Genomic DNA, 27,997 nt, shown 5'->3' with positions numbered 1-27,997 from the left:
GCCACCTGGGCTCATGCTGTCCTTCCCCCACCCCCCAGGCTCCTGCACTACTTCCGGGGCCGCCACCACCTGGAGGAGATCATGTACAATGAGAACACGCGGCGCTCCCAGCTGCTCATGCTCTTTGACAAGTTCCGCAGTGTGCTGGTGGTGACCACCCATGAGGACCCAGTCATCGCGGTGTTCCAGGCACTGCTCCCTTGAGACCAGACCGAAGACGAGGAGGCGGAGAGAGGGTGCTGCCCGCGGCGGGGCTGCTGGGCTCCCCCCAGCCCTGGGCTTCCCACCCCTACACCGGGCGGAGCCCTCTGGTGCCTGAAGCCGGACTACAGTCCAGCGGCAGCCTTGGGCCTGCCGTACTCCAGGTTCGCGGTCTCGTCTGGTCCTGGAGGCAGCCTCAGTATCTGAGCTGAGGTGAGGCTTCCAGCTGGAGGGAGTGTGCAGGACCCATGCCTCAGAGGGAGGCCTGCTGCGTTCGTTCCACACGCAAATTCGGGCCGTGCGTTTCTGTCGGACCCTCCTCCCAACCCCGTCCTCATCCCCTGACCCCCTCCACTGCTGCCTTCCCTTGGTCACCGTGGGGGATACACGGAAACACGTCTGCCCCCACCCCTCCGCCCTTCCGGGGCCAGGAACACCTGAGTGGCCCTGCCCTCACCACAGCCCTTGCGTTAACCGCCAGCAGGCTCATGACCAAGCTGTCACTCCCTCTCTGACACCTGATGATACACAAGGGACTGGGCTGATCCCCATCCTCAAGGTGAGTCTGCGCTGGTACACGCTCCCCTCCCTCGTGCAGGCCTGAGGAATGATGCGTTCAGCCTCCTGCCCACACACGGCCCCCAGTGTCCCGTCCTGGAGGAAGAAGGACTGTAAGCTTATGCTGGCGACCGAGAGGAGCTCTGGCAGAGTTACAGGCAGTACCCTTTTCCAGACATAAAGCATTTATTTGGTCTTTGAACAATTAAAAAGCCTTGTCCGAGCAGGCCTGTGAGTTCTGTTCGGCTGCTCGGTCCACCACACTGACCCAGGGGCTGCCCTGGACGTAGAAGCGCAGGGGCTTCTGGGCCCACTCTCCTGCTTGGCCAATGCCCACTCGGGCTGCTGCCACCACAGCCGGCTCCCTGGAGCCCGGGGGGCTGCGCTCCAGCCACACAGCCTCGTCCTTGGCCAGGTCCCGCTGGTCGAAGCTCTTGTCGATGGCCATGGCCTGGCACAGCTTGGAGGGGCCGCTGCACAGCTCACGGTCTCTGAGGGCTCGGCCCGCGGCGCCCTTGCGGAGGGTGCTGCGAAGCTGCCGCATGGTCTCCAGGCCCCCCAGGGGCTCCAGCGCTCGCAGCAGGACGCATGCCCCATCCCCTGTGGGACAGACAGACAGCCTAGAAAGCCAGGTTTCCCCAGGCCGGTCGCCCTCCTTACCCCAGGGTGCGTGCAGCGCTATGGGTGTGACGCAGCTGCCTTCCTGGGCGCCCCTGCACTCGGTGTCCAGATTCGGCTACCTCCACCTTCTGCACACACGACCTGTGTCACCAGGTGGGGGCTTCCCCCATGCAGCCTGAATGCCTGAGCACCAGCTAGGGAGAACCTATCTCAAAAAAAGCCTGGAGGGCGCTGGTAGTCCGCCTCCTCTCTGGCTTCCTCTGGCTTGGTGATTGGCAGCAATTGTGAGGCTGGCAAAGGAAACCGCAGAGAGCCAGGTGTCTGTGAGCATGGCCAACCCACCAGGAAGCAGGAAGCCTCAGACCTGGCAGATTCTGACCAGGTCCCAGGGCGCCCCATTCACCTCACCTACTTGGAATCCGTTGGGCAAGCTGAAAGGTTGGCTCAGAGCAGCCACCAGTGTGCTCGTGATGTTGGGGGAGCCCCACCCAGCGACACAGGAGACCATGTGGGAAGAGATGCCAACATAGCCCCTCACCTCCTTCCAGCCCTGGCTCTTCGTGTAGCAGTCCAAGCTACTTGAAGATTTATTATTTTTTTTTAATTTTTAAGTAACCTCTATATCCAATGTGGGACTCAAAACTCACAACCCTGAGAGCAAGAGTCAAATGCTCCAGCCAGCAAGGTGCTCAGGCGAAGCTACTTTAGAGACCGGAGGCCGCAAATGGATACCCTGGGCCCAGGGGCTCACTAGGGAAGATGCATCTCCCCAAATTCCTTCAGTCCTGCATGGCTGGGGACAGTGATGACCCTGGCCAGAGGAGCCCTGACCCTCCAGCAAGGCTGTTCTACCGACTTGGCCCACCCCCACCACCAGGGGGTCTGAAGAGGCTCAGGTGGCCAGGCCAGTTTCCACTCTTGGACCTTGGCCACAAGGTTCTTCCCATCGGCACCTGGGAGCCCTGGGTGGTTACAGCAGCCATGCTCTCCCTTGTAGCCAGCACCTGGCAAGTGTTGGGGGTTTTGTGACCAGATGTCCCTTAACCAACCGATTTTTTAAAGTATCTCAAAATACAGTCGGGAGCAAGCGAAACCTCAAGTTCCTGAGCCTCTGTTTTTCCTGGGCCCTTCTTAGCCCACCATCCTCAGGGTGCCCCGTGGGTGCCACACATGTCCCTCGGTGTCTCAAATGAGCCCCTGCACATGCGGTGAAGGAGGAGCCTATCCCTCTGTCCCCACACCCCTTTCCTGGAATGCATCTGAGTCCCACGTCCTGATGAAAGCATGACCTCTTCCCACCAAGTCTACCCGTCCTCACCCGCTAGTCCTCTGTCTATACCACCTGCCTTCCTGGTCATTTCTGTGGCACCTCCACACTGATGGCAGGCAGGCAATGACCATGTCCTTGGCCTCCCCTCTTCCTCCCTCTAGCTGGATGACCCTTGGCCCTGTCTGCACCCATGTGGTTTCCTGCCCCCCCCGACCTGGATGTTTCCGGGGCATCTTGGTCATGTGTCCAGAAAGTAATGTGCTACCTCCCGTGTCTGCCCTGTCCGCTGTACCCACCCTCCCGCTGCCCCCCGATCCTAGAAATTCCAGGCTTCTCCCCTTCTTTGTTGACCATAGCCCCAGGCATCACCAGACTCATTCTCTCTCCTTGTCCGAGTTCAGTCCCACTTCACAAGAGGGGGTTGGTTCTATTGCCAAAGAAAAGCCAGACAACCAAGATAAGTGTTCCAGGGTGGTAAGAGGACCGACCCCCTGGGGTGGTCCCCACCATCCTCTGATCTCCAGGCACTCAGCCTCGCTCAACACCTGCTTTGTGCCGGGCATGGGACCAATCTTGGGGCCCATGTGGCTCTGACACTGGACAGGCCCAGCTGTCCACTCTGCGCAGTCACAACTTCCAGGCCACTGGAATCGTGTAACACACAGCATACCAGACCCCACGCCTCTCTGTGGTCTCCTCAAGCATTTGCTTTCTTGGGATGGTCAGGGAGGAAGCTCAACACACATACAGATGTTGAGACTGGCTAGTCAGAGTGGGCCAGGCAGACCCTGCTCCTGGTCAGTGGTGCCTCTGGCAGGACGACGCTGTGGGTTCTTCCTTCAGAGCACAGGCCTTCCAGAAAGCAGCCACCTGCTCAGGAAGAACAGAAGCCGCCCCAGAGCAGGTCCCACAGGGTGAATGGGTTCTCCTGGGTGCTCTAGACCAGCATCTCTGGGCACTACTGATGTTTGCGGCCAGGTGATTCTGTGTGACGGGGGCCAACGTGTGCCTGTGAGCTATCCAGCATCATGCCTGGCCTCACCCACTAGACGCCAGTAGCACGTTGAGAACGACCGGTTCAGACCCTGTAACTGACCTCTAGCAAGGCTCTGGCCTGAGCCCAACTCAACCCAAATTGATCTCACCCTTGTTTGCCCACAACCGGCCCCCCACAGGTCTACTCTGGGCCACAGGGGACGCCACCTTTGAGCTCTGTGACCATGGGCGGCCTTGTGGAACCTGTCTGCTCTGTGTTCAGGTCAACCCGTGACCTCTATCCCGTGGGGGCCTCTGCACCTATAACCATCCTGTCAGTGTAGCCAGGATTCCTAAAACTGCAACCTAGTTTAGCACTGACACCTCCTTGCTCAGGTACCTGCCCCAGCCTGGTGTTCCCATGGGTCTCCCAGCTGCCAGCTAAGGGGACTCTGCTCACCTCGGCTGGAGACGTTCATGCAGAAGTACATGCCATAGATGATGTACACGTACAGGGTTCCTGGCTTCATGAACATGCCACGGTTGCGGGGGGTCTGCCGGCCACCCCTCGAATGAGCAGCTGCATCCTCGGGCCCCAAGTATGCCTCCGTCTCCACAATGCGGCCGCGGAGCTCTGTGCCATCATCAAGTCGCCGAACCAAGACCTGTGGGCGGGCAGTCTGCTTAGAGCAGCAAGAAGCAGAGACTCAACTGTGCTAGCTCACAGCCTGGGCCTCATCGCCCCGGTTCAGGATGCACCAGGGCACCCAGGTCCAGCCGGGTCCCCTGCTGTCCCCTCTGTCCTGCTCAACCCCCCGGACCACAGGCCCTGCTCACTAAGTGTCCTGGCCACAGCTAGCAGCAATCTCAAGCTCCGGCCCGGGCTGGGTTGGAAAGTCGGCACCACTGCAACCACACACTTCCAAGTCGTCTTGGTAAGGCCTCCATCTCTTTGCCTCCTCCTCCCCAAGTCCCCCTTGGACTGAAATGCTTAGCCTAGTGCAGGGCAGCGTGGGGGGCACAGGGCCCCCATGCTCTTCCCACACAGCTGGACCCCCAGAGCCTGTGTAGCCCCCTCCAGCTGGACTAACCCACAAAGGACCACCCTACGTAGCTCCCACCCACCTAGCTCTGATAGGCATTTCTGAGCAGCAAGACAGGTGCCTGTAGCACCCCTGGCCTGGACCACAGCCCTGGGTGTAGTCAGCTCCACAAGGAGGGGGTCAGTGTAGGCGTTATGCCAGGAAGATGAGCTGTTTGTGGTTGGCTCAGACAGTACCCTGGGCCAGGGGTGGCACCCAGAGGGGACAGGGGCGCCGGCTGAGGACAGGGCAGGGGGCAGTTTCCAGGGGCTATCACTGGAGGGGCGGTGCTTTCAGGTCAACAGAGCACCTAGGAGAGGAGCTCAGGCTGCAGTGGAACCAGGGAGGGCCTGTGCAGTGCTGAATGTGCCAGGGAACTGAGTTCTCAGCCTGAAGACTTTCCACCTATTCCTTGGCCACATTATATTACCTGTCCCAGAAATGCCCGAGCCAGAGGGACTGCAGGCTGGTCGAAAAACTCAGATCCCAGTTGTGCAGAGCGGCTTTTGGGGCTTGAAAAATAGATGCTGCGCTGGGGTCCCAGGGCTGCAGGTGGCCCCAAGCAGGGCTCCATGGTGGAAGGCATCTGGGCTCCGTCTGTTAGGCTCTGATGCCGTCGTGCCTCCAACAGTCGCTGCTTTTTTTGCCCCATTCTTCGGGAAAGCTGTGATGAAAACAGACAAAATAAATATTCTGAATAGGTTCTGTGGTGAAGTCAGGCTGGTGGAGTTCAAGGACCATATTTGACTGCCTGCTTCACCTGCAAAATGGAGGCAGGCAGCCACCTGGTGCGTTGTTGCAAGGTGCAAGCAGAATGCTATACTCAGCCCCATGCTGGGCCCCAGGAAGCCTTGGGAAATGAGGACAGGCGGTCGGTGGCAGGGTCAGGGTAGTCATTCTAATCCACACACCCTCCACATGCTGCGGATGCACAGCCTGGTGACAAAGGGCTGCAGGGCCTGGGGAGGGGAGAGTGGGCATCTGAGCCTAGGACAGGAGGGCTGGTACCCTTATTCCCACTCATCATGTGGACCCCAAACTTTTTTTTATTAATTTTTATTTATTTTTGAGAAAAGGAGAGAGGGCGAACGGAGGCAGAACAGAGAGAGAGGAAGACACCGAATCCGAAGCAGGCTCCAGGCTCCAAGCTGTTAAGCACAGAGCCTGACACGGGCTCGATCGCGAGGACCGTGAGATCATGACCTGGGCTGAAGTCGGACGCCTAACCGACTGAGCCACCCAGGCGCCCCTCCCCCCCCCCCCAAACGAACTTTTGATCTTATTTCTTGAACCCAGCCCTTTGCAGTGACCCTAACCAGGAGTTTAAACGCACAGCCATGACCTTGATGGGGCCTGGCCAAGGAATGGGTTTTGTGTTGCTGTGTCATCCACACTCCCCTCCCACCCTGTTGACACGTTGGCAGGGCTCCCGCTGTACCATCCCCTCCTCAGAATGGCTCAGAAGGCCACACACAGGTGGATGCGCACCTGCTGACTGTCTTCTCTGCTCCACCCCAAGGGCTCAGGCATGACCCCTGGTGAGTCCCCAACTATCCCCTCTCATGACCCGGGATATCATAATGATAAGGAGCAAGCGGGGCAAAGGTGAGGTCTCTCAAGGGACGAGACCCAGCCTCCCACCTGCTGCCACACAGCCTGAGAAACCCGACCACACATGCTCAGCTGTTCTGAGACCAGCTGCTCTCCAGCAAGTGGGATAAGATGAAGGGAGCAGGTGAGCACGGGGGCCTGGGAAACACCCCGCTCAAGGGCTGGTCTTCAGTAGTACCCACATCTCCTTGGCATGTGACAGACCCATTATTTTTAACATAAGTGCTGACGCTCCACGGCAAAAGGAGACCGCCAGTCTACTGAGAGTGGACACTGACGTGACCGTCTTTGCAGCCCAGCCTATCTGCCAATACCCGCCATGGGCTCAGGCGCTGGGACGCTGCCACTTGGGAGTTTGGCCCCCTGCCTGCCTCATGGCACTTGGGTCATTCTGGGTCAGCACTGGTCCACCCTGGGTGGGGAGGGACTCATAAAGCTGCACAGGGACAGAGGCTGAGAGAGAGGCCTCGGTTTCCCCATCAGAGACCTAGAACCTGAACCTGCCTCACAGGCCTCTGTGGTGATGGACTGGCCCAGGGCTAAGTAGCGGGGTGCCCCTGCTGTTGCACCCAAGAGTGAGCACTGCCTCAAACTTTGTACATGCTTCCCTGGCACCGGTTAGAAATGACGGTTCCCTGAACAAGGGGCCCCAGAAAATCACCTAAAGTGGCTGTGCTTCTGTTTCCTCATCTGTAGAAAAGTAACCAGTATCTGCCACACAAAGTTACGAGGATAAAATGAGAGAAGTCAGGTATGCAGTCGGCTGGCATACAGCAAGCACTCAAAGAACGTTAGGAAGAAACGCCCTCGGGCGCCTGGGTGGCTCAGGTCAGGATCTCACGGTTCCATGAGACCGAGACCCCCCTCCCCGCCCCCCCCCGCCGCCGGCTCAGAGCTGACACCCTGGAGCCTGCTTGCATGCCTCCCTCTCCTTCTCTCCGCCCCTCCCCGGCTCGCTCTCACTCTCTCTCTCTCAAAATAAATAAATCTACTTTAAAAGATTAAAAAGAAACACCCTCCACCTGGGATGTCTCCAGGCAAAACCTGGGGACAAGGGTCTCTTGTCAGAGTAGGTCCGCCCGGCGGAGGGCAGGAAACAGCCTGGCCTGGATGTGGGTGCCCACCAGCCCTCCATCACAACGTGGGCAAACACGAGGTTAGTAAGTATAGAGAGACCATTTATCCGGCTGTGCCGGGCACTGAAGCGAGGAGCGTGAGAAAGTGGCCCCCTGGGCCAAGCCAGGGTCATTTCTGCAGCAGGCCGGCCCCTGGGGAGGGAATGTCTGAGCTGGGTCTGAGTGCACATTTAACCAAGAAACCGGTGTCGGGGTCTCCAACCAGACTTCACTGGCGACCTCGGCCGGGCCTCAGCTTTTCTACTGGCAGATGGAGCAGCCAAGCCAGGGCCAACACACCGGTGGGCGCCTGTCTGGGAAGTGAGGCCCGCGTTACTGGTTTCCCCCGGGTTCTCGCTCAGCGGTCCGCCGGCTGAACGACTCCGGGGGGCGGGGGGGGGGGTGGGGGGATGATCGCCCCGGAGACCGTTGCTCGGCCGTAGCGCGGGGCAGCCGCGCGCGGAGCGAGAAGCGCGCTCACGTGGGCGCACACTCACCTGGCCCGCCCCGCGCGCGGGCATCCCGCGACTGGGGCCGGGGTTCCGGGCGTGGGGACCCCCAGCGCGTGGAGCCCACCCGCCCCGCCGAGGCGACCCCGGAAGTGCCGCCGGCGCCTGCGCGAGGGAGGACGGAAGCCCGGCGCAGTGGCGGCGAGCGCGGCGCGGATCCGCCCGCGGAGGAGGAGCCAGGGGGCCTCCGCCCATCCTGGACATAGGCCCGGGGCGGCTGGGACTCTCGTGGCGTGAGACCCGGGAGAAGGCGTCTGGGGTTGGGGCGAGCACCCCCGCAGCCTGCTGCCTCTCCCAGTGACCGGCCTCCCGCCCCCGTGTGCACCGTGGTCCGTGCACGGCCGCCAGCCAGTAGCCAGACTCCCAAGAGGACTGGTCCGTCCTGTGTCTTCCTGGCCCTCGAGGGGCCCCGGTTGGGGGGTGGGGTGATGCGGAGTGCGCCTGAGGGAGGTGGTGGCTGAGTCCCGGTCCTCGGAATGCGCTTCCTGGACGGGGGAGGGGTGTTACTTGCTCCAGACCTCCGGGGGGGCATTTGTGGGGAGAGGACATGGGGAGTGGGCCAGGAAGACTGTCCAGGAAGCGGACGCCAGGCGTATCCGGAAGCCCCTGCCGGGGTCATCATCGCTAGCGGGTCTGAGAATACTGTCTGCAGTGTAGCCTCCAACCCTTCTGCCGCCCAAAGATGCCCAGAGGAGCCTGCCCACGCCCTGGAACGGGCTTGCTGGATCACGGCCAGTCTCCTCTAGAGGCTGAGGCCGCGACTAGGACTTTGGGGACCCGGGAACACCCGGCTTGCGCTTGCAGCCTGCAGCCGGGAAGGGCGGCGGCTGGGGGGCCGTATGGGGAACGTGCGGCCCTCCACCTCTGATGTTGCTCACCCTGCCTGTAACCTTTCAAGTCGGATTGGAGTCCAGAAGAGGAGGGGAGGGGAATGTGGGGAGGGCAGTGCCTGATCCAGAGGAAGGAAGGGCCATGAGTGGGAAGTGTTCAAGCACGGGGGCTGTTGGCTGGGGACAACCATGGCGGGGAGGGGCACACTGCCGCCTCCTGTGGCTCAGTGGACCAGGAGGGTACGGGCTTCAACACCCAGCAGAATACCACCCCCCCCCACCCCCCCCCCCCCCCCCGACACACACACACACACTCTGTAGCTCTAGGGTCTCTTCCCCTGCAGGTCCCCTTTGCTGTGGCTGGCACAGTCCCACCCTCCTGTACCACCCACTCTGGAAAAACCCTTGAGGAGCACCGTCTACGCTTTGATTTCTGTGACCCTGGCCCTGGAAAGGGGTACCTGTGAGGCCTCAGCGACTGGGCATACGATGATGTCAGGCGGGAAGTGCCCGGATGGGCCATGTGCATGTGAATAGGCCTCAGATGAGCACAGGGTCAGTCCAGCTGGGAGGACTCTGGTCTCCAGCTAGGCCCCTCCTCTGAACAGCCCAGGAGCTGAACTTCAGCCTGGGCCCTGGGCCAGCAGTACTGCTGGCCCCCTCCCCTCAGGGCTCCCATCAGGACTTCCTGGGGAGGGAAGGGCTGCAGCCTTCCAGCTGCCTGCTGGAAGCCACCCAGCTGTTTGTGGCACTATGTGCCGCTTCCTTCCGGGGGTGGGCAGTGTGTCATAAATCCATGCTTGTAAGGCAGGCTTAGATGTGACTCCCACCCGTTTCTTTCCTCCTTACCCCCTGCAGCCATTCTGCCCAAACAATAACTCCCCCTTCCTGCCCTCCTTTGTGTCCAGTCCCCCTTCTCTCCTCCCTTTCCAACCTCCCTCTCTCCAGGAGGGAAAGTGAGGCCTCAGTTGGGCCCCCTCCTCCCGGTGAGGGCCGGGGCAGGGTGGATGCCATTTGTATTAATTTTTATTCTCATTTTACAAATGGCTCATGGTCCTTATAGAAATCGGGGAGGAGCCTGCTTGTTCCCGGAGGGGTGTTTTATCCCCACCTTGAGGATGAGGAGAGAGAGGCTCGAGCGCAGCCCTGGCCCCCAGGAGGAGGAGGCAGGGCCGGTGCCAGCAGTGTACGTCTCCAGATGTTTCAGCCTGAGTGCAGGGGCTTGCGAAACCTCTCCAGGGTGGGCCCTCCACCGGCCCGCCCCCATTTCCTGGTTAGTGGTCTGAGGCCCCACCGCAGGCTGGAAGTGGTGGGCTGAGCATTCCCACTGTGGCCTGCTGGGCAGGCTGGCTGGGGGTCAGAGAAGGTGGTCCCGGTGGGAGGAGGGTCCTAGGGCCTTCTCTGTCCTCAGTGTGCCTTGCTGCTGGGCCGGTAGACGTGCTGGAGGCTGTCAGTGCCAGATGGAGTTGAGGACACCCTCCATGCTTTGAAAGGAGTCGGTGCTGGGGCTGGGCCAGCCCACGGAGGGGCCATGACTAAAGCCCTGAAGGGACAGCACAGAGGCCACAGTTCCAGCAGCAGCACTCTTGCAGAGCACCCAGCACACTAGCTCAGTGTCCTTTTCTCTGATGGAGGGATGCTGACACTGTTGAAGGGAGAGTTGGGTCAGGGCCCAGTGGACTCCATGGCAGATAGCAGAGGGCCAGCCCTCTGGCAGCTTCTTAGCGGTGCTGGCATCCCAAGTGGCCTCCAAGGCGCTCCGAATCTGACGGGTTCTGGGCAGGGCAGGGGGATCAGAGCCCCCTTGGGAAGAGAAGGCAGCCCAAGGAGACGTATGGGGGCTGCATCCTCCCTTTCTGGGGCTGTGCCGCCAATGCTGCTGAGCCTTGGCCCGAGGCATTTTACGGGACCCCTTGCCATGCACTGAGACACAGGGACAGGCAGCTGCCTTGGGAATAGCTAGTGACTTCAGGCCCCCGGCTGGCCTGGCCCACTTCCCTCTCCTCCCCAAATAGCCAGGGGCTGGTGCCAGGCCCATCCAGGCTCCCCAAAGCCCAGGAACTGGCCTGCTGACTTGAGGATTCCGGGGTAGCTGATGGGGACTCCTGCTGTTGGTCAGGATCTTACCCCCTCAGGTCCTAGAGGGAGGTCCACAGCCATGGGGGTGGTCCAGATATCCATCCACACCTAGTCACCTGTCCACAGTTGCAGTTGATTTCCATTTCTCTAGGGCTCGGACGAAGAGGAAAGAGGAGGACTGGCAGCCGGCTTTCCCTGTAGGGGCTCCTTCCCCAGAGCACAGGGCAGTGGGACAGACATGAAGCAGAACATACAGACGTGAATACATGTGTCCCTGTGGACTAGGTCCAGGCCTGAGCACTCATGTGTCCAGGCCTCTGCTCGCACCACCCTTTGATTCCAAGGTCCTTGTTCAGGATGCTGAGCTGGGTTGAGAACGTGGGGCGTCCTGGATTTGCCTGCCAGGGTACACTGAGACATGCCTTGGGATCAACACCTGTGAGGGGCAAGGGTTTGCAACAGAGACTGCTGGGGCTCCCACTGAAGCCCAGTGCTGAGAGGGCCCTTCGGAGACAGCTTAAATGAACACAGGGGGAGGCCATTTACCTGTCACTGAACACATAGACCACCCTGTCCGGGGAAAGAGTATGATTTTTGGCAAGGCGGCTCTTGTCCACTGAAGGTGACTCCTTGGAGGGGGATTTCAGCTGTGGGCCAGCCATGGGCAGTACTCCTGGCAGCTGGGAATGAGTGTCTGGGTCACGGAGCGGGTCATGGAGTGGCACCCTGAAGCATCCACTGCAGGAGGGGGACCTGCCAACACCGGATGCCCAGCCGTGGCATGCTTTGGACGTGAGCCCGGGCCCCGGCCTCCAGAACTGACACCACTGCTGGCCCTGCCAGCCCAGTCTGGGCATCCAGGTGGGTGGGGCCTGCTTACCCCTGGCAGGGGTCGAGAATGCCTGGTATGGAGAGACTGTCCTGTTTGGCTGAGAGCCTGGCATGAGAGGAGTGGCACGTGTAGGCTGCAGGAGCCATGAGCATCAGCACCAGGCAGCCTCCCTCCTGCCTGGTGTCCCCAGTGCACCTGTAGTCACCCCCCACCCCCACCCCGCACCCCATGGAGGAGTCGTCCTGTAGCCCTTCCAAAGCTTTCATTGTCTCCCTCTACCTAGGAATTGTGTTGACGTGCCTGTGTTCGTAGAGGTCCCAGTATGTGCCGGCACCACTTTGTTCCCTGGTACAGGTGAGGCCATGATCAAGGGGTTCTGTCCCTTGCCCAGTTTCCAGAGCCCGTACATTGGTTGCCGCCTCAAGCTGTCAACTCTCTTTTCTGTGTGGTCAGGAACCAAGTCTGCAGTCAGGCCCAGCACGGTTGGCCACTGGTGGCAGCAGCTCTGTTTGGGACAGGCCAGTGCCACCTGGTCCCAGACCAGCAAAGGGCCTGAGGACATATTTGTAGGACACTGCGAGGCTTGATGTGCTGGGCCAGATGTGCCCCAAGGTGTTCTGGCATCTGGTGAAAGGGTCCTTAGGAGACCTGTGGTCCCAGTTCTCTGAGGCAATAAGAGAGACCACCCCAAGGAAGCCTAGGCTCGTCCACCACTCACAGGACCCGGTCAGCCCTATCTATGCCCTGCTGTTGGAACTCCCCTCCCCCATTTCCAGGTCTTTCTCGACCCCACATACTCCTGGGATGTCGAGAGAGAGGGACTCTGGGAAATTCCCATCAGCCTCAAGCAGATGGGTCATTTTGTATCCAACTCAGACAATGCAGGGGTGAGCCTATCAGGGGCAGTGGGCAGGCTCTGAAAGAGGGAAAAGCAAGGAGTGGATGCCACAGTGTCGCCTCTGCTCTGAATGTTTCTGGGGTCGTAGACCCAGCCTGGCCTGGGAGTGCCTGCTGGAGAGCACAGGGTCCAGGGAGGGGGTAACTGCTCTAATCCTTTGCTGTGAGGGTGTGCATCAGTGTGTAAACACACAGATGGGAGTGTACAATTGTGGTTGTGTGCATGTGTATAATATGTGCAAGTTGATATGGTGTGTACAGTTTTGTGTGTGTGTGTGTAGGTGTGTGTGTGTGAGTCTGTAAACAGGTGTGTGTGAATATGTGAGTCAGGGAGAGTGGTTAGAGCGCGTGGGTGTGTACGTGCTTGAATGCACGAGCGGGAACGTGGGTAAGTGTGAGTGCTCACATGGGTCTGGGTGAACATAGAGGGATTTAGTGTGGGCCTTTGGAGGAGGTTGGTGGTTCGCTTTACAGGAGACCCAGGGACACTGTCCCACACCGCCCCTTCCCCCCTTTCTCAAGCACAAGTCAAGGAGGAATAAGGTTAGAATTCACTCTAGAGTCTGGGAGAGGCTGAGGAACACAGGACTGCCCTTGACGCTGAGGCTCTGTCCGGTTGGGCCCCTAGGCCCTCCCTCCCCGGCCGAGGCGTCCAAACCCACCCCCGCCCTCCGGCCCCCTCCCAGCCACAGGTGTCCGAGCGGCCGGACACGGAGAGAGCGGAGCCCAGGGGCCTTCCCGGAGGAGGTGACTCGAGCCGGGCGGGCCGCGCGCATTCCTGAGCCCTTAGTCAGCGCGGCCGCCCCCTCCGGCCGGGCCCGCCCCCGGCGCGCACGCCCCTCGCTCCATGGCATTCCCGGGCGGGCGGGCCGGACAGGCGCGCGGGCGGGGACTCGGCGCGGGCGCCCTCCCGGCCGGCGGTGGCAGCCCCTCCCCGGAGCCCTCAGGACCCCCCGAGGACCCTCGGTGCCAGCGGCGGCTGCGGTGAGTGAGCGCGCCGGGAGCGGGGCGCAGGGCTCCGCGGGCCGGGCGGGTTCCGGGGCTCGCGTCCGCCGCCCCCGGGGCCCGTCCTCAGCCAGCCGTGGCCGGAGCCGCCGGGAGCGACCGGAGTCGGGCTGGCTGAGGGCTCCAGGTCTGGGTCCCGGGTCCGGCGAGTACCCGCCCCGGTCGGCCGGACTTCCCTTCCCGGAGTTTCCCGACTCACCCGCGGAGGCGGCCCAGCCCGGGATTCCTAACCCGGCGCGGCGCAAAAATAGCCCATGGCCGGATTAGCACGTCCCAGCGGCCTGATCGGGCCGGACAGCGCGGCTCCAGCCCCCGCCCAACAGCTGAGGGTCCTGGGGAGGGCTCGGAGTCTGGGGGTGTCCCCAGGCTCCTCCAAGCTGTAACCCTCCCCCCCTGACGTTTTCCTTCCCGGCCGCCACCAGTGGGTGGTGCTCCAAGTCGAAACTCCAGCTCCGAGGGTGGGACTCCTCGGGAATCATCCCTGTCGCAGCCGTCGTCACTGTGGATGGGAATAATATCACCAATAATAGCAGTAGCTGGGGAGGTGGGGGCGGGGGACTGACCCTACTTCCCGCTTCACAACCTTTGTCTCCCTAATCTGTAAATACTGGAGCTGCGGGGCCCTGGGATCTACTCCCAAAGACACCCCCTGTCTTGTGCTTAGTGACCAAGAGCAGCAGGGGGTGGGGTGGGGGAGTGGGGGCGTGCCTAGAGGCTGGCTTTCTATTGCAGGGAAGATGGCAGGACCCCAGGGGCTCAGGGGACTGGGGGAGGGCCTGGCTGTCTGTCCTGCTGGGGGCAAGTCTGTGGGGCTGGGTGGGGAATGGGCAGGGGATCCCACAGTCATGCCTGCCCAAGGCTCAGCTGGTTCCTGAGCAGAGTTCCTTCTGTGCAGCTTGGGTCCTGTGTCTCTGTGTCTGTTTGGGTGGGCGGGGGTCCTGGGTCTGAAGGCCCTAACCTTGTGTTGGGAGCCCCCCTCCCCAACCCTGGGACTTCCCAGCTGAGAAGATTCAAGGATGAAACCAGCTTTTCAGGTTTGGCCCAGCTAGAAGCTGGATTCTCCCCCATCCCCACCCCCCCCCCACCCCCCCACCGGGAGCCAGTCCCAAGCCCCTAGAGAGTCCCCAGAGATTAGGAGGAAGGTGAGGAACCCGCCACCTGGCTGGGGTCCCAGAGGTCCCTAAGGCTACACCGCCTCTGTCACCAGGGATCATTCTGGGCAAGCTGGGTCCTTTACCCTGAGAACGGGACAGAGGCTAGTAGGTGGGCACAACAGTTGATTGGCCCTAAATTGAAGGTACCAGGCCCCAGGCCCCTTTCCAACCCTACCAAGCAGCCAACCAGCCTCCCGCTGTGCAGACGGCCCAAGTGAGGGCAGCAGAGCTGGAGCATTGCTGTGACCAACGTTCCTCATCCAGCATTAGTGGCCAAGTTGCTGCCCTTGGGAAGTCATATCCTTTGTTCACAGGGGATCAGCCAGTTCTCCCCTGCCTTTTGGGGCCCTCCCTCAGGGTCTTCTCAGCTCCCAGCTACTGCTCAGGGCACACCCCTCTGCTCCTCTGTCTGGATGAGGTGCTCCCCTTGCCAGCCCCAGCTCCCCCACCTCGGTGTCTGTGACAGGATCCACTTTCTGCCCAAGGATCATATTCCTTGGCTCCTGCCTTTTTTCTGGGTTGGATGTGTTTGAAGGTGAACCCCTTCTCCCTGAACGGAGATGCTCCGGGTCAGGATGGCGTGAAGTTGGGGGATGGGTTTGACAGCCCTTCACAGCCTGAGGGACCCACATGGTCTGTCCCTACCCTTGGGGGACTTTGGCCAGGGCCAGCTAGGCAGGCACACAGGTCTCTTGCACCCCAGCTCCTGGGCAGACATTGCCCAAGGCTTTGAACTCCCTTGGAGGCTCAGTGACCTCAGGTGGTGACCGGCCTCTCTGAGCCTCAGTTTTCTTATCTGTAAGATGAATACAGAGGACCCTTTCCTACGGGTTGTGGTAGGTCAGCAGGTGTGCCAGGCTTCTGATGACAGGCCATTTCTGCTCTTCGAACAGACTTTGGGACTTGGTTTCCCCTCCTGGGGCCTCTCTAGTACTATCCAGCAGTTGGCCTGCCCTGGGAGGAGGTCACTAAGCCCTAGGGTGTCAAGGCACCAGGGAGCGCCTGCATCTCAGGGGGGAGCTTCTGGGCGCTCTGATCGGTGGCCAGGCGACTCATCTGCCCTAGAGCCAGGCAGGTTGGTAGGATGTGGGCCTTTCCCCTCTGCAGGTTGAGGGATGCTTTCACCTAAGTCTCAGCCAGAATCTGCTATAGCTCAGTCTGTTCCTTTGCGCCCTTGCTGACTGACTGTGTGGCATGGACCTTCAACCTCTCTGAGCCTTGGGGCTCCCCAGCCCAGGGTGTATCCACCCTGTCAGCCCTTGTCAGAGCCAGTGGGGTCAGGGGCTTTGGCTTTGGTTGTCATATATGCCTGCTGAAACTTTGGGCAGTACTTCTCTCCAGGGCTGGTGCTCCCTGTGCACCACGCTCCCTGGTTAGGTCCCAGAGTGTGATTATTACTGGGGATTCCTGTGCCTTTGGGGGCCTCCTGTAGCAGGGAGCCTTCTGTTGTTCTGTTACGGGCCCTCCACATACATGTCTGGGGTGACATCTGCCCGGTGATGGGTGACAAGGGGAAGGAGGGATTGATGTATCCTCCTGGGGATGGGCAGAGAGCACTCTGCAGGCTATTAGCTGGGTCTCAGGCCTGCCCTGTTCCTCTCTGACCTTATTTCCTGCACAGAAAAGTGGTGAGATTTGGGAGGGTTGAGGAGGGGGGCGGGCCTGGCCATTACCATTACTTAGCATTATGCCATTTATACAGGAGACAAAGAGGCACAGAGAGGCCAGGTGAATTCTGCTTTGCCACACAGTAGCCTGTTTGAAGGACTGGATTCTGGGATGGATGCCAGACAGCTGGTGATCCCTGTTCCCAAGGGATTTCTGGGGATGAGCATCAGATTAGGAGTCAAACAGAAGACCGAGGGTCAGAGATCAGGGCACTAGTGTGGAGGTTGGAGGATCTGGCCCCTCCTGGGATCATGCTCAGGTGAGCTGGGGACACGTCTGGGCAGGTGTCCTGGGGTGGGGCCCATTGCTCCAGCTGACCTTGGCAGTGGGCGGTCCCCTGGGCGGGGTGGGGCCAGGGCTTGGCGGGTCTTGTCCTGGGGCTGGGCCATTCGGGCTATCCACTAGGCCTCCAGCCGCCCCTGTTGGCATCGTCCTGCCATGTGGCTGAGCGGGCCTCAGTGGATTGGTGGCTGCTGCTCACACCTGAGGATCCAGCCTCACAGTGGCTCTGGCCACTGCCCAGGCCAGGGCAGGCCAGAACTGCTCCCCAGTCTCCTCCTGCCTCTTGGTTACACCTTACCAAATTGGGCATCTCTGAAGGGTCCTATCCCCAGGTGCCACCCCCCCCCCCCCCCCCCCGCCATGCCCCGCACTGCTGTTCTGGTGGTGCATGCTCTGTGGCCCTCCTACTCCACCCCCCGCCCCCCCCCCCCCTTCCTTTGGCTGTCCTCAGGGGGCTCCACAGAGCCAGCAGGCAGCTCCTCCTCCCAGACTCAATTGCAGGGTCTTTTTCAGCCTGGTGTTTGCGTTAGCTGCTGCTTCTCAAGCACCAACTGTGTGCCAGGCACTGCTACAGCCCCTGATTTTCAGATGAAAAAATTGATGCTTGCAGAGGGTTGCAGGTGGTGAAGGTGAGAAGGGTCTGTCCAGTGTCTCAGCCCAGGCTCTCCCCCACGGGCCTCCCTCCATTGGCTTCCTGGCCCCTCTTGTACCTGTGCACCGTGATGAGGGTCCGCACTCATCCCCAGAGCAGGAACCTGCTTCAGTAGGACCTGGCCCGGCTCCCTACCCAGCCCTCTGCCATGAGGCTGCAGCTACTCCCACCCCTCTCCCTGCACTTAAAGCAGCCCCAGTGGTAACTTAAAAAAAAAAAAAAAAGAAGAAGACTTTCCCTCCCTGTCTCTCTAAAATAGATAAATAAACTTAAAAAAAAAAAAAGAAAAAAGCAGCCCTAGTGGTCCTGTGACCCTGTGGGGCCTTTGTGCCTCAGCCCCATCTCGGGCCCTCATCACGGGCCCTGCACTTGTCCTGCGCTGCCTGGAGGTGTAGCACCTGATGTGCACCCCTGTTTCGTGTCCCCTTGCTGGGCTCGGCCCCCACCCTTAGCATGTGGTAAGCCATTGCCAGCACTTTCTACTCCACTTCTGGATGCCCATTTGGGGGTCTCCTGGTGGGGCTGGGCCCCGGGTGGGCAGTCTTGATTGTTGCCAGAGTGACTCAGATAATATGTGGCCCCATGCAATCAGGCCCTCCCTGGGCTGCGGTCTCTTCCTGCACTGAGGGGGTCAGCAGAGCAGAGATGCTGTCGGGATTCCCCCCTGAGGGGCTGTCTGGGAACAAGAGCCCACTGTGTGCCTGGGGGAGGCCTGGACACAGAACCACTGTGTCCTCTGCGTAGGCACTGTGCCCCTCCCCAGCCCAGACTCTTTGTCTTCTGGGCCTGCCTCTCCTCCACACCCCTGGGGCCCACTATGGAGCACTCCCCCCCTTGTGAATCCCACCCACTTGAGGCCCAGATGGGGAACTGTGCACAGAGGGGTGGGGCAGACCAGGAACCCACAGCACTGGGGGCAGGGTGGGGATCCTGGAACCCTGTGGGTTACAGAGCACCCTCCAGGTTCTGCCCCAAACACAGGAGGGGTTTGTGTGGAGGTGAGGGACACTGGGAGATCTGGGCGTACCGGCAGGGCCCTGGTACCTCCCTCATGAACTTAACGGCTGTTGTGTTCCTGGGGCTGACTGTCCGCCCAGGCTGGCAGCGGCTGGGGAATGCCAGATTTCCTGTGTACCTTACCACCCTTTTCCCACTTCTTTGCTTGTGCTATCCCTGCCCTGACCCGGCCCTGTGGTCAGCTCCTCCTCCCAGACGCAATTGAAGGGTCTTTTTCAGGAGCCCCTCCTCCCTCCAGATCATGAGGATGGGCCCTTGCCAGTCCATGCTCGGAAATGGCCAGTGTTGACTGAGCAGTGGCTCTGGAGCAGGCCTGTCTTGCCACTGCAGACCCGGTGGTGACAGGACAGCATACACGTGGGTGAACTCCTGAGCCGTGCCAGGGGAATCCAGGTCTGGGAGCACCCCTCAGGGGTGGGGCCAGCCTGACTAAGGCTGTGGGTCCTTGAACATGTGGGGATTGGGGCAGAATGCATGTGCAAGGCTGGGGCATGACTAGAGTGCTGAGATGGGAGGCCGCCGGGTGTGAGGAGAGGCCATGGGGGCAGTGGGAGCTGGGAGGGTCATGGATGTGTGTGGTGGTGTAAGCCAATCAGCTGGCAGAGGTTCCTTGTGCTCCTAAGTGGAGAACTGGCTCATATCACCTGGAGGTGCTGGCAAAGTATAGGGAGGCTCCTGGAGAGGCCTGTGGATTCCCAGCGGTTGGTCCAGGGCCACAAGGATCTGTGAGCAGTACCTGGGGCTACCCCTGTGTTGCAGAGGGGCAGGAGGGGCAGTGCTCAGCATCCCATGCCCTTCCTGGTCTGTGTAGGGGTGAGAACAACATCCTTCGACTTTCCCGGGTCGGTATACAGCTGGGAGTTGCTCTGAACAGAGTTCCTACCTTCCGTGTCCTGTGTGAGTCCAGTGGGAGCTGTGGGCAGCCTCCTGGGGCTGTCTGTAGTTACGCTCCCTGAATATGTGACCTTGGGCAAGTTCCCCAGGGCTCAGTCTTCCTATTTGTAAAGTACAGGCGGGGCTTTCTCTATATCTCCTTCAGGGGATTGCAAGGGAGGCTATTTCTAGAGGCGTTCGTGGGTGGATTCCCAAGCCCAAATTTCAGAGTCTGTTTGGGTCTGAAGCTCTTTGATGTAGCGGAGGGAGTTTGGAGTCTCCGCCCTCTCAGTATTGCTTGGCCACTCGCCTGCTATCCATGCCCCACAGTGTGCTTGGGGAACCCTTCCAAACTTGGGTGTCCTGCTTCCAGACACCTTGTGGTCCTTTGGGGAGGGACAACCAGATCTGCCCTGAAATTGACCTTTTGTAAGGGGGCAATAGAGTGCCCAAGAGGCCAATGGTCACATGGTCGTTGCCTCACTGTCACCTGGCCACGCAGCGGAGACCCTGATCAAGCCGTGGCCTCTGCTCTGGGTCCTCCCTACTCTGCTTGGGCCCTCGTGCTGTGGCAGGGTCTCATATGCTGAGGGAAGTCCTCGGCACTGCAGTGCATCTGTTTTTTGGGCGCATAGCGGCCCCTGGTGGTCATGGCAGCATCCGCATGCCAGTGGTTTTCAGTAGGTCCCCTGCTGGTGGGGGCATCCGTGGCCCGCTGCAAGCCATGTGGCCGGTCCTCTTTGAGATGGAGGGATCACGCACCCCTGTTGTGGATGCAGTGGGCCCTTTGTCTTTGTAGCAGATGGTAGGACGGTGAGGTATGGGTCAGGCAGACGTGAGACGTGCCCTGTGTACAGACTGGAGTGAGCCCCCAGCCTGGCTGTTCCCTGTGTGAGGAACACCCTTGCCCGCCAACCACTGGCCTCGTTCACCTCATCACAACCTTCGTGTCTTTGGCAGATGTCACCTTACAGGGAGGCATCAGTGCCCCGGCAACTGGAATGTGCGGTTTTCCCTATCGTACTTCCCATGTTTTAACACATCGTATCTATAGGTTTATTGTTTGTCTGGACTCTAAGCTCCAGGAAGTCAGGGATTTTGTCCGTGTTTGTTTCCTTGTTTCTCCACCAATGTGTCCCTGAGCACCTAGGAGTGACTCATAGTAGATGCTCAAATATCTGTTACGAATTTATATCTTTCGACATGAATGAATGTCTATTGTCTGAGGACCTAGTTCATGCCTGCAACGTCTCTAGGGATCAATGAAGCAGGCACTCAGCAGATTAGTGCTGAGCATGGAGTAGGACTTCAGCATCAGGACCATCCCTGGGCCCAGCGATACTTCAGAGTTCTGTCAGCACCGTTACTGAGTAACACATGACACCCCCCAGGCCTGCCTTGCCCCACCTGGAACCATGAGTGAGGCCCGCAGGGACAGCACGAGCAGCCTGCAGCGCAAGAAGCCACCCTGGTTGAAGCTGGACATACCAGCTGTAGCGCCCCCAGTGACCGAGGAACCCAGCTTCTTACAGGTAGGCCCTGGCCAGGAGAGGCTGTGGGTATACTCCATCCACCCTCCTCACCGTGACCCCACTGTCCAGCCCCTGAGACGCCAGGCTTTCTTGCGGAGTGTGAGTATGCCGGCTGAGACAGCCCATATCCCCTCGCCCCACCATGAGGTCCGGCGGCCAGTTTTGCAGCGCCAGACGTCCATCACCCAGACCATCCGCAGGTACTGTATTGCCTCGGCTGCTCCGCTGGTGGGGGACTGGGGGGCTGGGGGGACAGAGGCAATCATACAGGGTCCCCTCTGGGTACTAGGGCTGGGAACGGAGCAAGGGTCCTTCCTGTCTTGGCTTTCTCCTCGATCTTGTTCCCCACATCACCCTGTCCTCCTCCCGCTCTGGGGACCAACTGCTCTCACCTACTGCCTTCTCTGCTCCCCTCCAGCACTCGCTCTCTCCTTCTCTGTCTCCCCCATCCCAATGCTCTGGCCCCTGAACAGCCGACAGGTGCGCTTTGGGCGTGTCCACACTCTGCCCCTCTTGGGTCCCCCTGGTGCCCGCAGGGCCCTCCCACAGCGCCGGTCTCTCTCTCGGTCCCTGCTCAGGTACCTGGGGCAGGGCATGAGTATGTTGACATTAGCTGGCGTGTGCATGGCTTGTGGCCTCTCGGGAGTTGCCAGTGCAGTTGGTGTTCCCTGGGGTTCCTAACAGCAGGTGCCGCTAGTGTTTTCCCTTGCATGTCTAAGAGCTATGGGCAGCTTTCCTGGGCTTGCAGTGCCCACTGCCTGAGTTCTGTGGTGTCCAAGGTCAGGCTGCTGCCTGGGGCCGAGCTCTGTGGCTAAGGGTTGAGCTCTGAGTGCCATCTGTGGACTCGATGTCTCCCCCATGGACCACCGCCCCCCACCCCCGCCATGATGGGTTGAGGATCTGTGTAAAATACTCACTTGGGCAAGGCCTACCGTCTGCGGTTCTAGCAGGAATTTGGAGTTGGCTAATTGTTTAGGGGGTGGCCAGGGCTGGAACCCACTCATCCCCTTAATCACACCAAGCCCACCTGGACCCTGGACGCTAGAGTGATTGGAGGCTTGGGTTGGGGCATGCTGCACAAGAGGAGAGCCTCTGAGGCCCCTGCTGGGGTGGGCGGAAGATCTGGCGTTACCCTGCTGAGACCCTCCTATGGCAGGGGCACAGCTGACTGGTTCGGAGTGAGCAAGGACAGCGACAGCACCCAGAAATGGCAGCGCAAGAGCATCCGCCACTGCAGCCAGCGCTATGGAAAGCTGAAGCCGCAGGTCATCCGGGAGCTAGACCTGCCTAGCCAGGACAACGTGTCTCTGACCAGCACTGAGACGCCCCCGCCACTGTACGTGGGGCCATGCCAGCTGGGCATGCAGAAGGTATGCCCACCTTCTGCCTCGTACCAGCTTCTCACTCTGCTCCCTGGACTGGGACTGGGGACACAGCCAGCCTGAGCAGAGGAGGTTCCTCAGAGCTCATGGTGTGGGAGGGTGGTCAGATGGTTCCATAGAGGCACCCAAGATACTCTGGGAATGGGGGCCAGGGGCAAGGGACAAGGTCCTGGGATTGTACCATGGGCCAGTCTCTAGGTGGGAGAGTGTCGCAGGGTGAACAGCAGTGTGAAGGCACTACAGGCGAGGATGGGGGCCTCTTTGGGCACCCACACAGCTGTCCAGGGACCCACTGGGGAGTGGGAAGACCAGCAGCTGTGTTCTCTACAGTGGAGTATAGGGTGGAAAAGGATCCCCCCCCCCCCCCCCCCATAGCGATGACCCAGTCCCTGATTCTTACATCTCCTTCCCTCTGCCAGATCATAGATCCCCTGGCCCGGGGCCGGGCCTTCCGAGTGGCAGATGACACGGCTGATGGCCTGAGTACCCCACACACACCTGTCACGCCTGGTGCTGCTTCCCTCTGCTCCTTCTCCAGCTCCCGCTCGGGCTTCAGCCGGCTCCCGCGGCGACGCAAGCGTGAATCGGTGGCCAAGATGAGCTTCCGGGCAGCTGCAGCCCTGGTGAAGGTGGGTGCAGGGGCTGGGGTGAGGTGGGAACTAAGCTGGCCACCACACCGCACGCTCACCTCCTCGCTGGTAGGGCCGCTCTGTTAGGGATGGCACATTGCGCCGGGTGCAGCGCCGAAGCTTCACTCCCGCCAGCTTCCTGGAGGAGGACACAGCTGACTTCCCCGACGAGTTGGACACGTCCTTCTTTGCCCGGGTAAGAGCACAGGGGCATCACCTGAGACCCCTCCGCCTACGTATCCCACCCTGACCGTGCGTATTTGCTCAGGAAGGAGTCCTCCACGAGGAGCTGTCCACATACCCAGATGAGGTGTTTGAGTCCCCTTCGGAGGCAGCACTCAAAGACTGGGAGAAAGCCACAGAGCAGGCAGACCTCACGGGTGGGGCCCTGGACCGCAGTGAGCTTGAGCGCAGCCACCTGATGCTGTGAGTGCCACCAGCCAGTGGGGAGGGGGGAGGGCAGGATCTATGGCTGTCCGGAGCATCTGGGCCCTAGGGCACTGATGCCATGGAGGGCCGGGGGAAGGAGTTATCTTGTGGATTGTGAGCCCAGCCTGGTCACTGTGGCTGTGGGACCCAGGGCTGGGCACCATTCAGGTCTTGGCTGCCCACCTGTGGGACAGGAACGGAATCCCAGGGTCCACAGGCTGGACAGAATCTAGCGGGGAGATGGAGGGTGTTGTAATGCATACTTGTAGATCGTCCAGGGAACCTCACATAGGTCAGGTTCCACCTCTGCAATCCCCAGGGGGGCTCAGGATTGCTCTTTTTCTGGTGAGGAGGAGGCTGATGGTGGATGACTGCACAGTGCTTTCAGTGTTAGATGGGAGCCAGAGAGGAGAGGCCATCCTGGTCCTGCTGGGAGGGATTGAGGCAGGCTGGGAGTCTAGGGCGGGAGGTGACTGTGCCCCTTCCCCCAGGCCCCTGGAACGAGGCTGGAGGAAGCAGAAGGAGGGTGGTGCAGCGGCCCCACAGCCCAAGGTGCGGCTGCGGCAGGAGGTAGTGAGCACGGCGGGTCAGCGGCGGGGCCAGCGCATCGCGATGCCCGTGCGCAAGTTCTTTGCCAGGGAGAAGCGGCCGTATGGGCTGGGCATGGTGGGCCGGCTGACCAACCGCACTTACCGCAAGCGTATCGACAGTTATGTCAAGCGCCAGATTGAGGACATGGACGACCACAGGTAGGCATGGGGTGGGAGTGTGGGTGGGATGCAGCTTCCAGCAGGCAAGGCTCCAGGTTGGGGGTGGGTTCTCTGGGTTGGAGACGCGGTCTCTGCTGACGCTCTGCCCTGCAGGCCCTTCTTCACCTACTGGCTCACCTTCGTGCACTCACTCGTCACCATTCTAGCCGTGTGCATCTACGGCATCGCGCCTGTGGGCTTCTCGCAGCATGAGACTGTGGACTCGGTGAGCCCTGGCACCCTGCCCGGCCCGGATCTGTGGAGTCTGGGCTCTGGACTCCGTCTTTCCTCACTCTGTGAGGAGAGGGCTGGAGCGGGTTCTGTCTGATCTCTCTCCCCAACCTTGTAGGTACTGCGGAACCGCGGGGTCTATGAGAACGTCAAGTACGTGCAGCAGGAGAACTTCTGGATCGGGCCCAGCTCGGTGAGGGCAGAGCCTTGTGGGTGCCGGAGGGTGGGAACCCTGGGCTCGCAGGGGGCCGGATTCTGCAGCTGCACATCCCAATCCTCCGCAGGAGGCTCTCATTCACCTGGGTGCCAAGTTCTCGCCCTGCATGCGCCAGGACCCGCAGGTACACAGTTTCATCCGCGCTGCGCGTGAGCGTGAGAAGCACTCGGCCTGCTGCGTGCGCAATGACCGGTCGGGCTGCGTGCAGACCTCGGAGGAGGAGTGCTCGGTTTGTGCCCCCACCACCGTGTGCTTGTGGTTACCTTGGGACTTCAGATAGAGCCGGTTGAGTCATCACTACCCTAGTTCCGTGCATATTTTGGCGTCCCTCCGTGCGAGGGCCCTCTGCTCACATTTATTCCTTGTATCCCCTGCTCCCCCCATTTCCTGCGCCTCCTGTCACAGAGGACAGTTGTAGCAAGTCTTTGATTTGGGTGTGCTCTTTTTGCACGTCGGTCCTGTTTTTGTGCACACGTCCTAAGTTTACACAAGTGGTGTTGCCTTATTCTTTCCACCAAACAATTCAAGAAAAAACCAAAAGATTCATGCAAGTTTATATTACATCATCTCATGTGGAGGTGCTGTCGTTTATACCAGTTCTGATTTTGGACACGGGTTGTTTCTATTGTTAAGCTAACAGGAATTATGCTGCTGAGCTCCTTTTAATAGTCTCCCAACACGCCTGCACATTTGTGGAGTGTAATTTCATTGAAATTGCGTCGTGGGTCAGTGTGAGGGACTCAGTGACTTTACTTTTGATTCCTGCCTCCTGGAGACTGCACTGGCTAAGGGGTGGGCTCTGACCAGGGCCTGACCCTGTGTCCTCCCACAGTCCACGCTGGCAGTGTGGGTGAAGTGGCCCTTCCACCCCAGTGCCCCAGATCTTGCGGGCCGCAAGAGGCAGTTTGGCTCTGTCTGCCACCAGGACCCCAGGTCAGTCCTGCCAGCCCCTCCCTTACTTCCTTTGTCAATGGCTCCATGGGGTGTGTGTGGTGGGGAGAGGGTATAGCTGCCCCACATGTCGTTGAGTCGGACGGGAAGGCATGGATACCAAGGGTGCAAGGCAGGGTCTGACCACATCCTGGGTTCATGCAGGGTGTGTGATGAGCCTTCCTCCGAGGACCCCCACGAGTGGCCAGATGACATCACCAAGTGGCCGGTGAGCCAGAGTGGAGGGGTTGTTTGTGAGTCGCTCTGTTTTGTGAAGGAGGAACCCACATTCCACCCGTTAGCGATGCCAGAGATCCCCATCATGGGACCACCCTGGGTGTTCAGACGCTGTGCCTCTGGCCTTTGCTCAGCCTGTCTACCTGCCAAACACCTGCCTCTCTGAGCAGGTAGCCAGAACAGGAGAACCAGGTGGAAGCCTAGGGGGCCAAGTGACATTACTCCAACCTGACAGAGGGCTCATCTGTGTCTCGGGGTGTGGTAGCCAGCTTGAAGTCCAGGGAGGCTGGCTTCCTACCTTAGAAGCCTGTCCATCCTTGCCCCATTCTCCAAGCATGGTTGCGGGTCCCAGGGTTGGGGGAGGCCTTGACCCAACTCACCCCCATTTGTGACCCAGATCTGCACCAAAAACAGCGCCGGGAACCACACCAACCACCCTCACATGGACTGTGTCATCACGGGCCGGCCCTGCTGCATCGGCACAAAGGGCAGGTGGGTGTGCCTGTGCTTGTGTGTGCAGCCAGTCCTGGGTGCGGATTGCCCTGGGGCTGTGCCCTTCTCCCTCACCAAGTTCCAAAATAACCCAAGATTCCGAGGGGCCTGGGGTGAGAAGGGGTCTGCCTGGACTTGTCCAGAGCCAACAATGGTGGGCAAGTAGGGCTGAAAGCTGGGCCTGGCTGGCATAGTCAGGTGCCTCTGCCCTTGGGCCACTCTACAAGTCCTTGCAATCCTGGCCTGACCTTCCAGGTGTGAGATTACCTCCCGGGAGTACTGTGACTTCATGAGGGGCTACTTCCACGAGGAGGCCACACTGTGCTCCCAGGTAGGCCTCCAGGGTGAGTGTCCCTCCCCTCTCCCCCCAGCCACTGTGGGTGCTGACGGGCCACTCTGCACAGGTGCACTGCATGGATGACGTGTGTGGGCTCCTGCCCTTTCTCAACCCTGAGGTGCCTGACCAGTTCTACCGCCTGTGGCTGTCCCTCTTCTTGCACGCTGGGCAAGTGATACCATGTGGGCTGAGCAGGGGGGGCTGGTCCCAGGTACCCCAGGATGGCCAGAGATGGTGAAGGGGGCGGCCTCCTTGCTGAGTACCCCCTCACCCCCACCCCACAGGATCCTGCACTGCCTGGTGTCAGTCTGCTTCCAGATGACTGTCCTGCGGGACCTGGAGAAGTTGGCAGGCTGGCACCGAATAGCCATCATCTACCTGCTGAGCGGTGTCACCGGTAACCTGGCCAGTGCCATTTTCCTGCCATACCGGGCAGAGGTAAGACCGTCACCCAGAGTGGGGACTCCCCCATGTGCACCTGCTGCCTGTCGTAAACCGAGTCCACGTCCAGCACGGAGTCTGGGGCCCTGGAGAGTCCAGACTGGGAGCATCTCCTTTTGGCTCCTTAATCTCAGTGTGCTGCAGGCCACGGGAGGCAGGACGGGGAGACGCGGCTCTGGGTTGGGGCGGGCCTGCTCAGCCCCACCAGCTCACAGCCACCCACACTGCCGCCAGGTGGGCCCAGCCGGCTCGCAGTTTGGCATCCTGGCCTGCCTGTTCGTGGAGCTCTTCCAGAGCTGGCAGGTCCTGGCAAGGCCCTGGCGTGCCTTCTTCAAGCTGTCGGCTGTGGTCCTCTTCCTGTTCACCTTTGGGCTGCTGCCCTGGATCGACAACTTCGCTCACATCTCGGGCTTCATCAGCGGCCTCTTCCTCTCCTTTGCCTTCCTGCCCTACATCAGCTTCGGCAAGTTTGACCTGTACCGCAAGCGCTGCCAGATCATCGTCTTTCAGGTGGTCTTCCTGGGCCTCCTGGCCAGCCTGGTGGTCCTCTTCTACTTCTACCCCGTCCGCTGTGAGTGGTGTGAGTTCCTCACCTGCATCCCCTTCACTGACAAGTTCTGTGAGAAGTACGAGCTGGATGCTCAGCTCCACTGAGCCGGCTGGGGCGCTGGGGCCATGCGCTCCAGCAGGCCAGAGCCAGGCACGTGGTCTCCCCCAAGCCTCACAGGCCACAGGACTCGACTCTCGAGCCCTGTGTGCTGCCCTGCCTGTTTCCTGAACACTGACCTCTTGTGCCTTGTTCACCGGCGGTGAATCTCTCGTACTTCAGGGCATTTATTACACTAGTTCCCATGATTACCTTCTAACTAGTCTCTTGACGACCACCTCATGTGGCCAATAAATGGACTGGGAGCGTTTTAGCTGCCACTAACTTACCGGAGCTGCCTCGTCTTTCTGGCTTCCGGCTGGGGGCTGTGGAGGGAGATCCTTCAGGCCACTGGCCACCTGGCTTACAGTTCCCCACAACAGGGAACTAAGTGTCAAATATACCTTCCAGTGAAGTCTCTCAGTCAGATGGATGGGAGTACACTGTCCCCCTTCCTTACAGTAACTGGCAGCTGATAATGAAAGAAGAACCCATAGCTGTGCGGTCACCACCC

At 60.2% G+C, this 27,997-nt stretch overlaps 3 protein-coding genes across 16 annotated transcripts in view; 2 read left to right on the top strand and 1 right to left on the bottom strand.

Moving 5' to 3' along the window:
- NPRL3 (NPR3 like, GATOR1 complex subunit) overlaps positions 1-982 on the top strand; it is a 42,648-nt gene extending 41,666 nt beyond the window's left edge. For 5 of the 6 annotated variants that reach the window (XM_053213399.1, XM_027043784.2, XM_027043786.2 and 2 more), the window contains one exon: positions 39-982. In XM_053213399.1, coding sequence (XP_053069374.1) covers positions 39-204 — 166 coding nt within the window. In that variant the 3' untranslated portion in view covers positions 205-982. The remainder of the gene's footprint in view (positions 1-38) is intronic. The other variant, XR_003415492.2, reaches the window with a different exon arrangement.
- MPG (N-methylpurine DNA glycosylase) lies at positions 927-13,984 on the bottom strand. 4 transcript variants are annotated; one of them, XM_027043792.2, is made up of 5 exons: positions 7,931-8,072; positions 5,468-5,666; positions 5,138-5,371; positions 4,086-4,290; positions 927-1,359 (listed from the first exon to the last, which is right to left on the bottom strand). In XM_027043792.2, the coding sequence occupies exons 3-5, from the start codon at positions 5,357-5,359 to the stop codon at positions 965-967; spliced, it is 822 nt and encodes a 273-aa protein (XP_026899593.1). In that variant the 5' UTR covers positions 5,360-5,371; positions 5,468-5,666; positions 7,931-8,072; the 3' UTR covers positions 927-964. The 4 variants fall into 4 exon arrangements, with proteins under 4 accessions (XP_026899593.1, XP_026899592.1, XP_026899591.1 ...); XM_027043791.2 differs by lacking the exons at positions 5,468-5,666; positions 7,931-8,072 and adding an exon at positions 13,785-13,984; XM_027043790.2 differs by lacking the exon at positions 5,468-5,666 and having other exon boundaries at positions 7,931-8,090.
- RHBDF1 (rhomboid 5 homolog 1) lies at positions 13,407-27,772 on the top strand. 6 transcript variants are annotated; one of them, XM_027043781.2, is made up of 18 exons: positions 13,407-13,564; positions 20,623-20,763; positions 20,833-20,963; positions 21,920-22,133; positions 22,565-22,774; positions 22,848-22,970; positions 23,043-23,200; positions 23,695-23,952; positions 24,067-24,178; positions 24,302-24,376; positions 24,468-24,629; positions 25,233-25,333; positions 25,496-25,559; positions 25,965-26,059; positions 26,315-26,390; positions 26,464-26,564; positions 26,681-26,834; positions 27,072-27,772. In XM_027043781.2, exons 2-18 carry the CDS (start codon positions 20,647-20,649, stop codon positions 27,489-27,491), a joined length of 2,571 nt encoding a protein of 856 aa, XP_026899582.1. In that variant the 5' UTR covers positions 13,407-13,564; positions 20,623-20,646; the 3' UTR covers positions 27,492-27,772. The 6 variants fall into 6 exon arrangements, with proteins under 6 accessions (XP_026899582.1, XP_053069371.1, XP_026899579.1 ...); XM_053213396.1 differs by adding an exon at positions 21,237-21,341 and having other exon boundaries at positions 26,681-27,772; XM_027043778.2 differs by adding an exon at positions 21,237-21,341 and having other exon boundaries at positions 20,623-20,963.
- Positions 27,773-27,997: the final 225 nt, after the last annotated feature.

The sequence above is a fragment of the Acinonyx jubatus genome, chromosome E3, assembly GCF_027475565.1.
Source record: "Acinonyx jubatus isolate Ajub_Pintada_27869175 chromosome E3, VMU_Ajub_asm_v1.0, whole genome shotgun sequence".
NCBI lineage: Eukaryota > Metazoa > Chordata > Mammalia > Carnivora > Felidae > Acinonyx > Acinonyx jubatus.
The sequence above is the reverse complement of the archived record's forward strand: the minus strand, read 5'-3'. Positions and strand labels throughout refer to the sequence as shown.

Excerpts from the sequence above, each read along its gene's own strand:
- MPG (XM_027043790.2), bottom strand. The coding sequence starts at position 7,954 with ATGCCCGCGCGCGGGGCGGGCCAG. Across the intron at positions 5,372-7,930 it reads CCGCGCGCGGGGCGGGCCAG|CTTTCCCGAAGAATGGGGCA; the intron begins GTGAGTGTGCGC and ends TTTTCATCACAG. Across the intron at positions 1,360-4,085 it reads CATGAACGTCTCCAGCCGAG|GGGATGGGGCATGCGTCCTG; the intron begins GTGAGCAGAGTC and ends TCTGTCCCACAG.
- RHBDF1 (XM_053213395.1), top strand. The coding sequence starts at position 20,647 with ATGAGTGAGGCCCGCAGGGACAGCACGAGCAGCCTGCAGCGCAAGAAG. Across the intron at positions 22,775-22,847 it reads CAGCTGCAGCCCTGGTGAAG|GGCCGCTCTGTTAGGGATGG; the intron begins GTGGGTGCAGGG and ends CCTCGCTGGTAG. Across the intron at positions 25,560-25,964 it reads ATGACATCACCAAGTGGCCG|ATCTGCACCAAAAACAGCGC; the intron begins GTGAGCCAGAGT and ends TTTGTGACCCAG.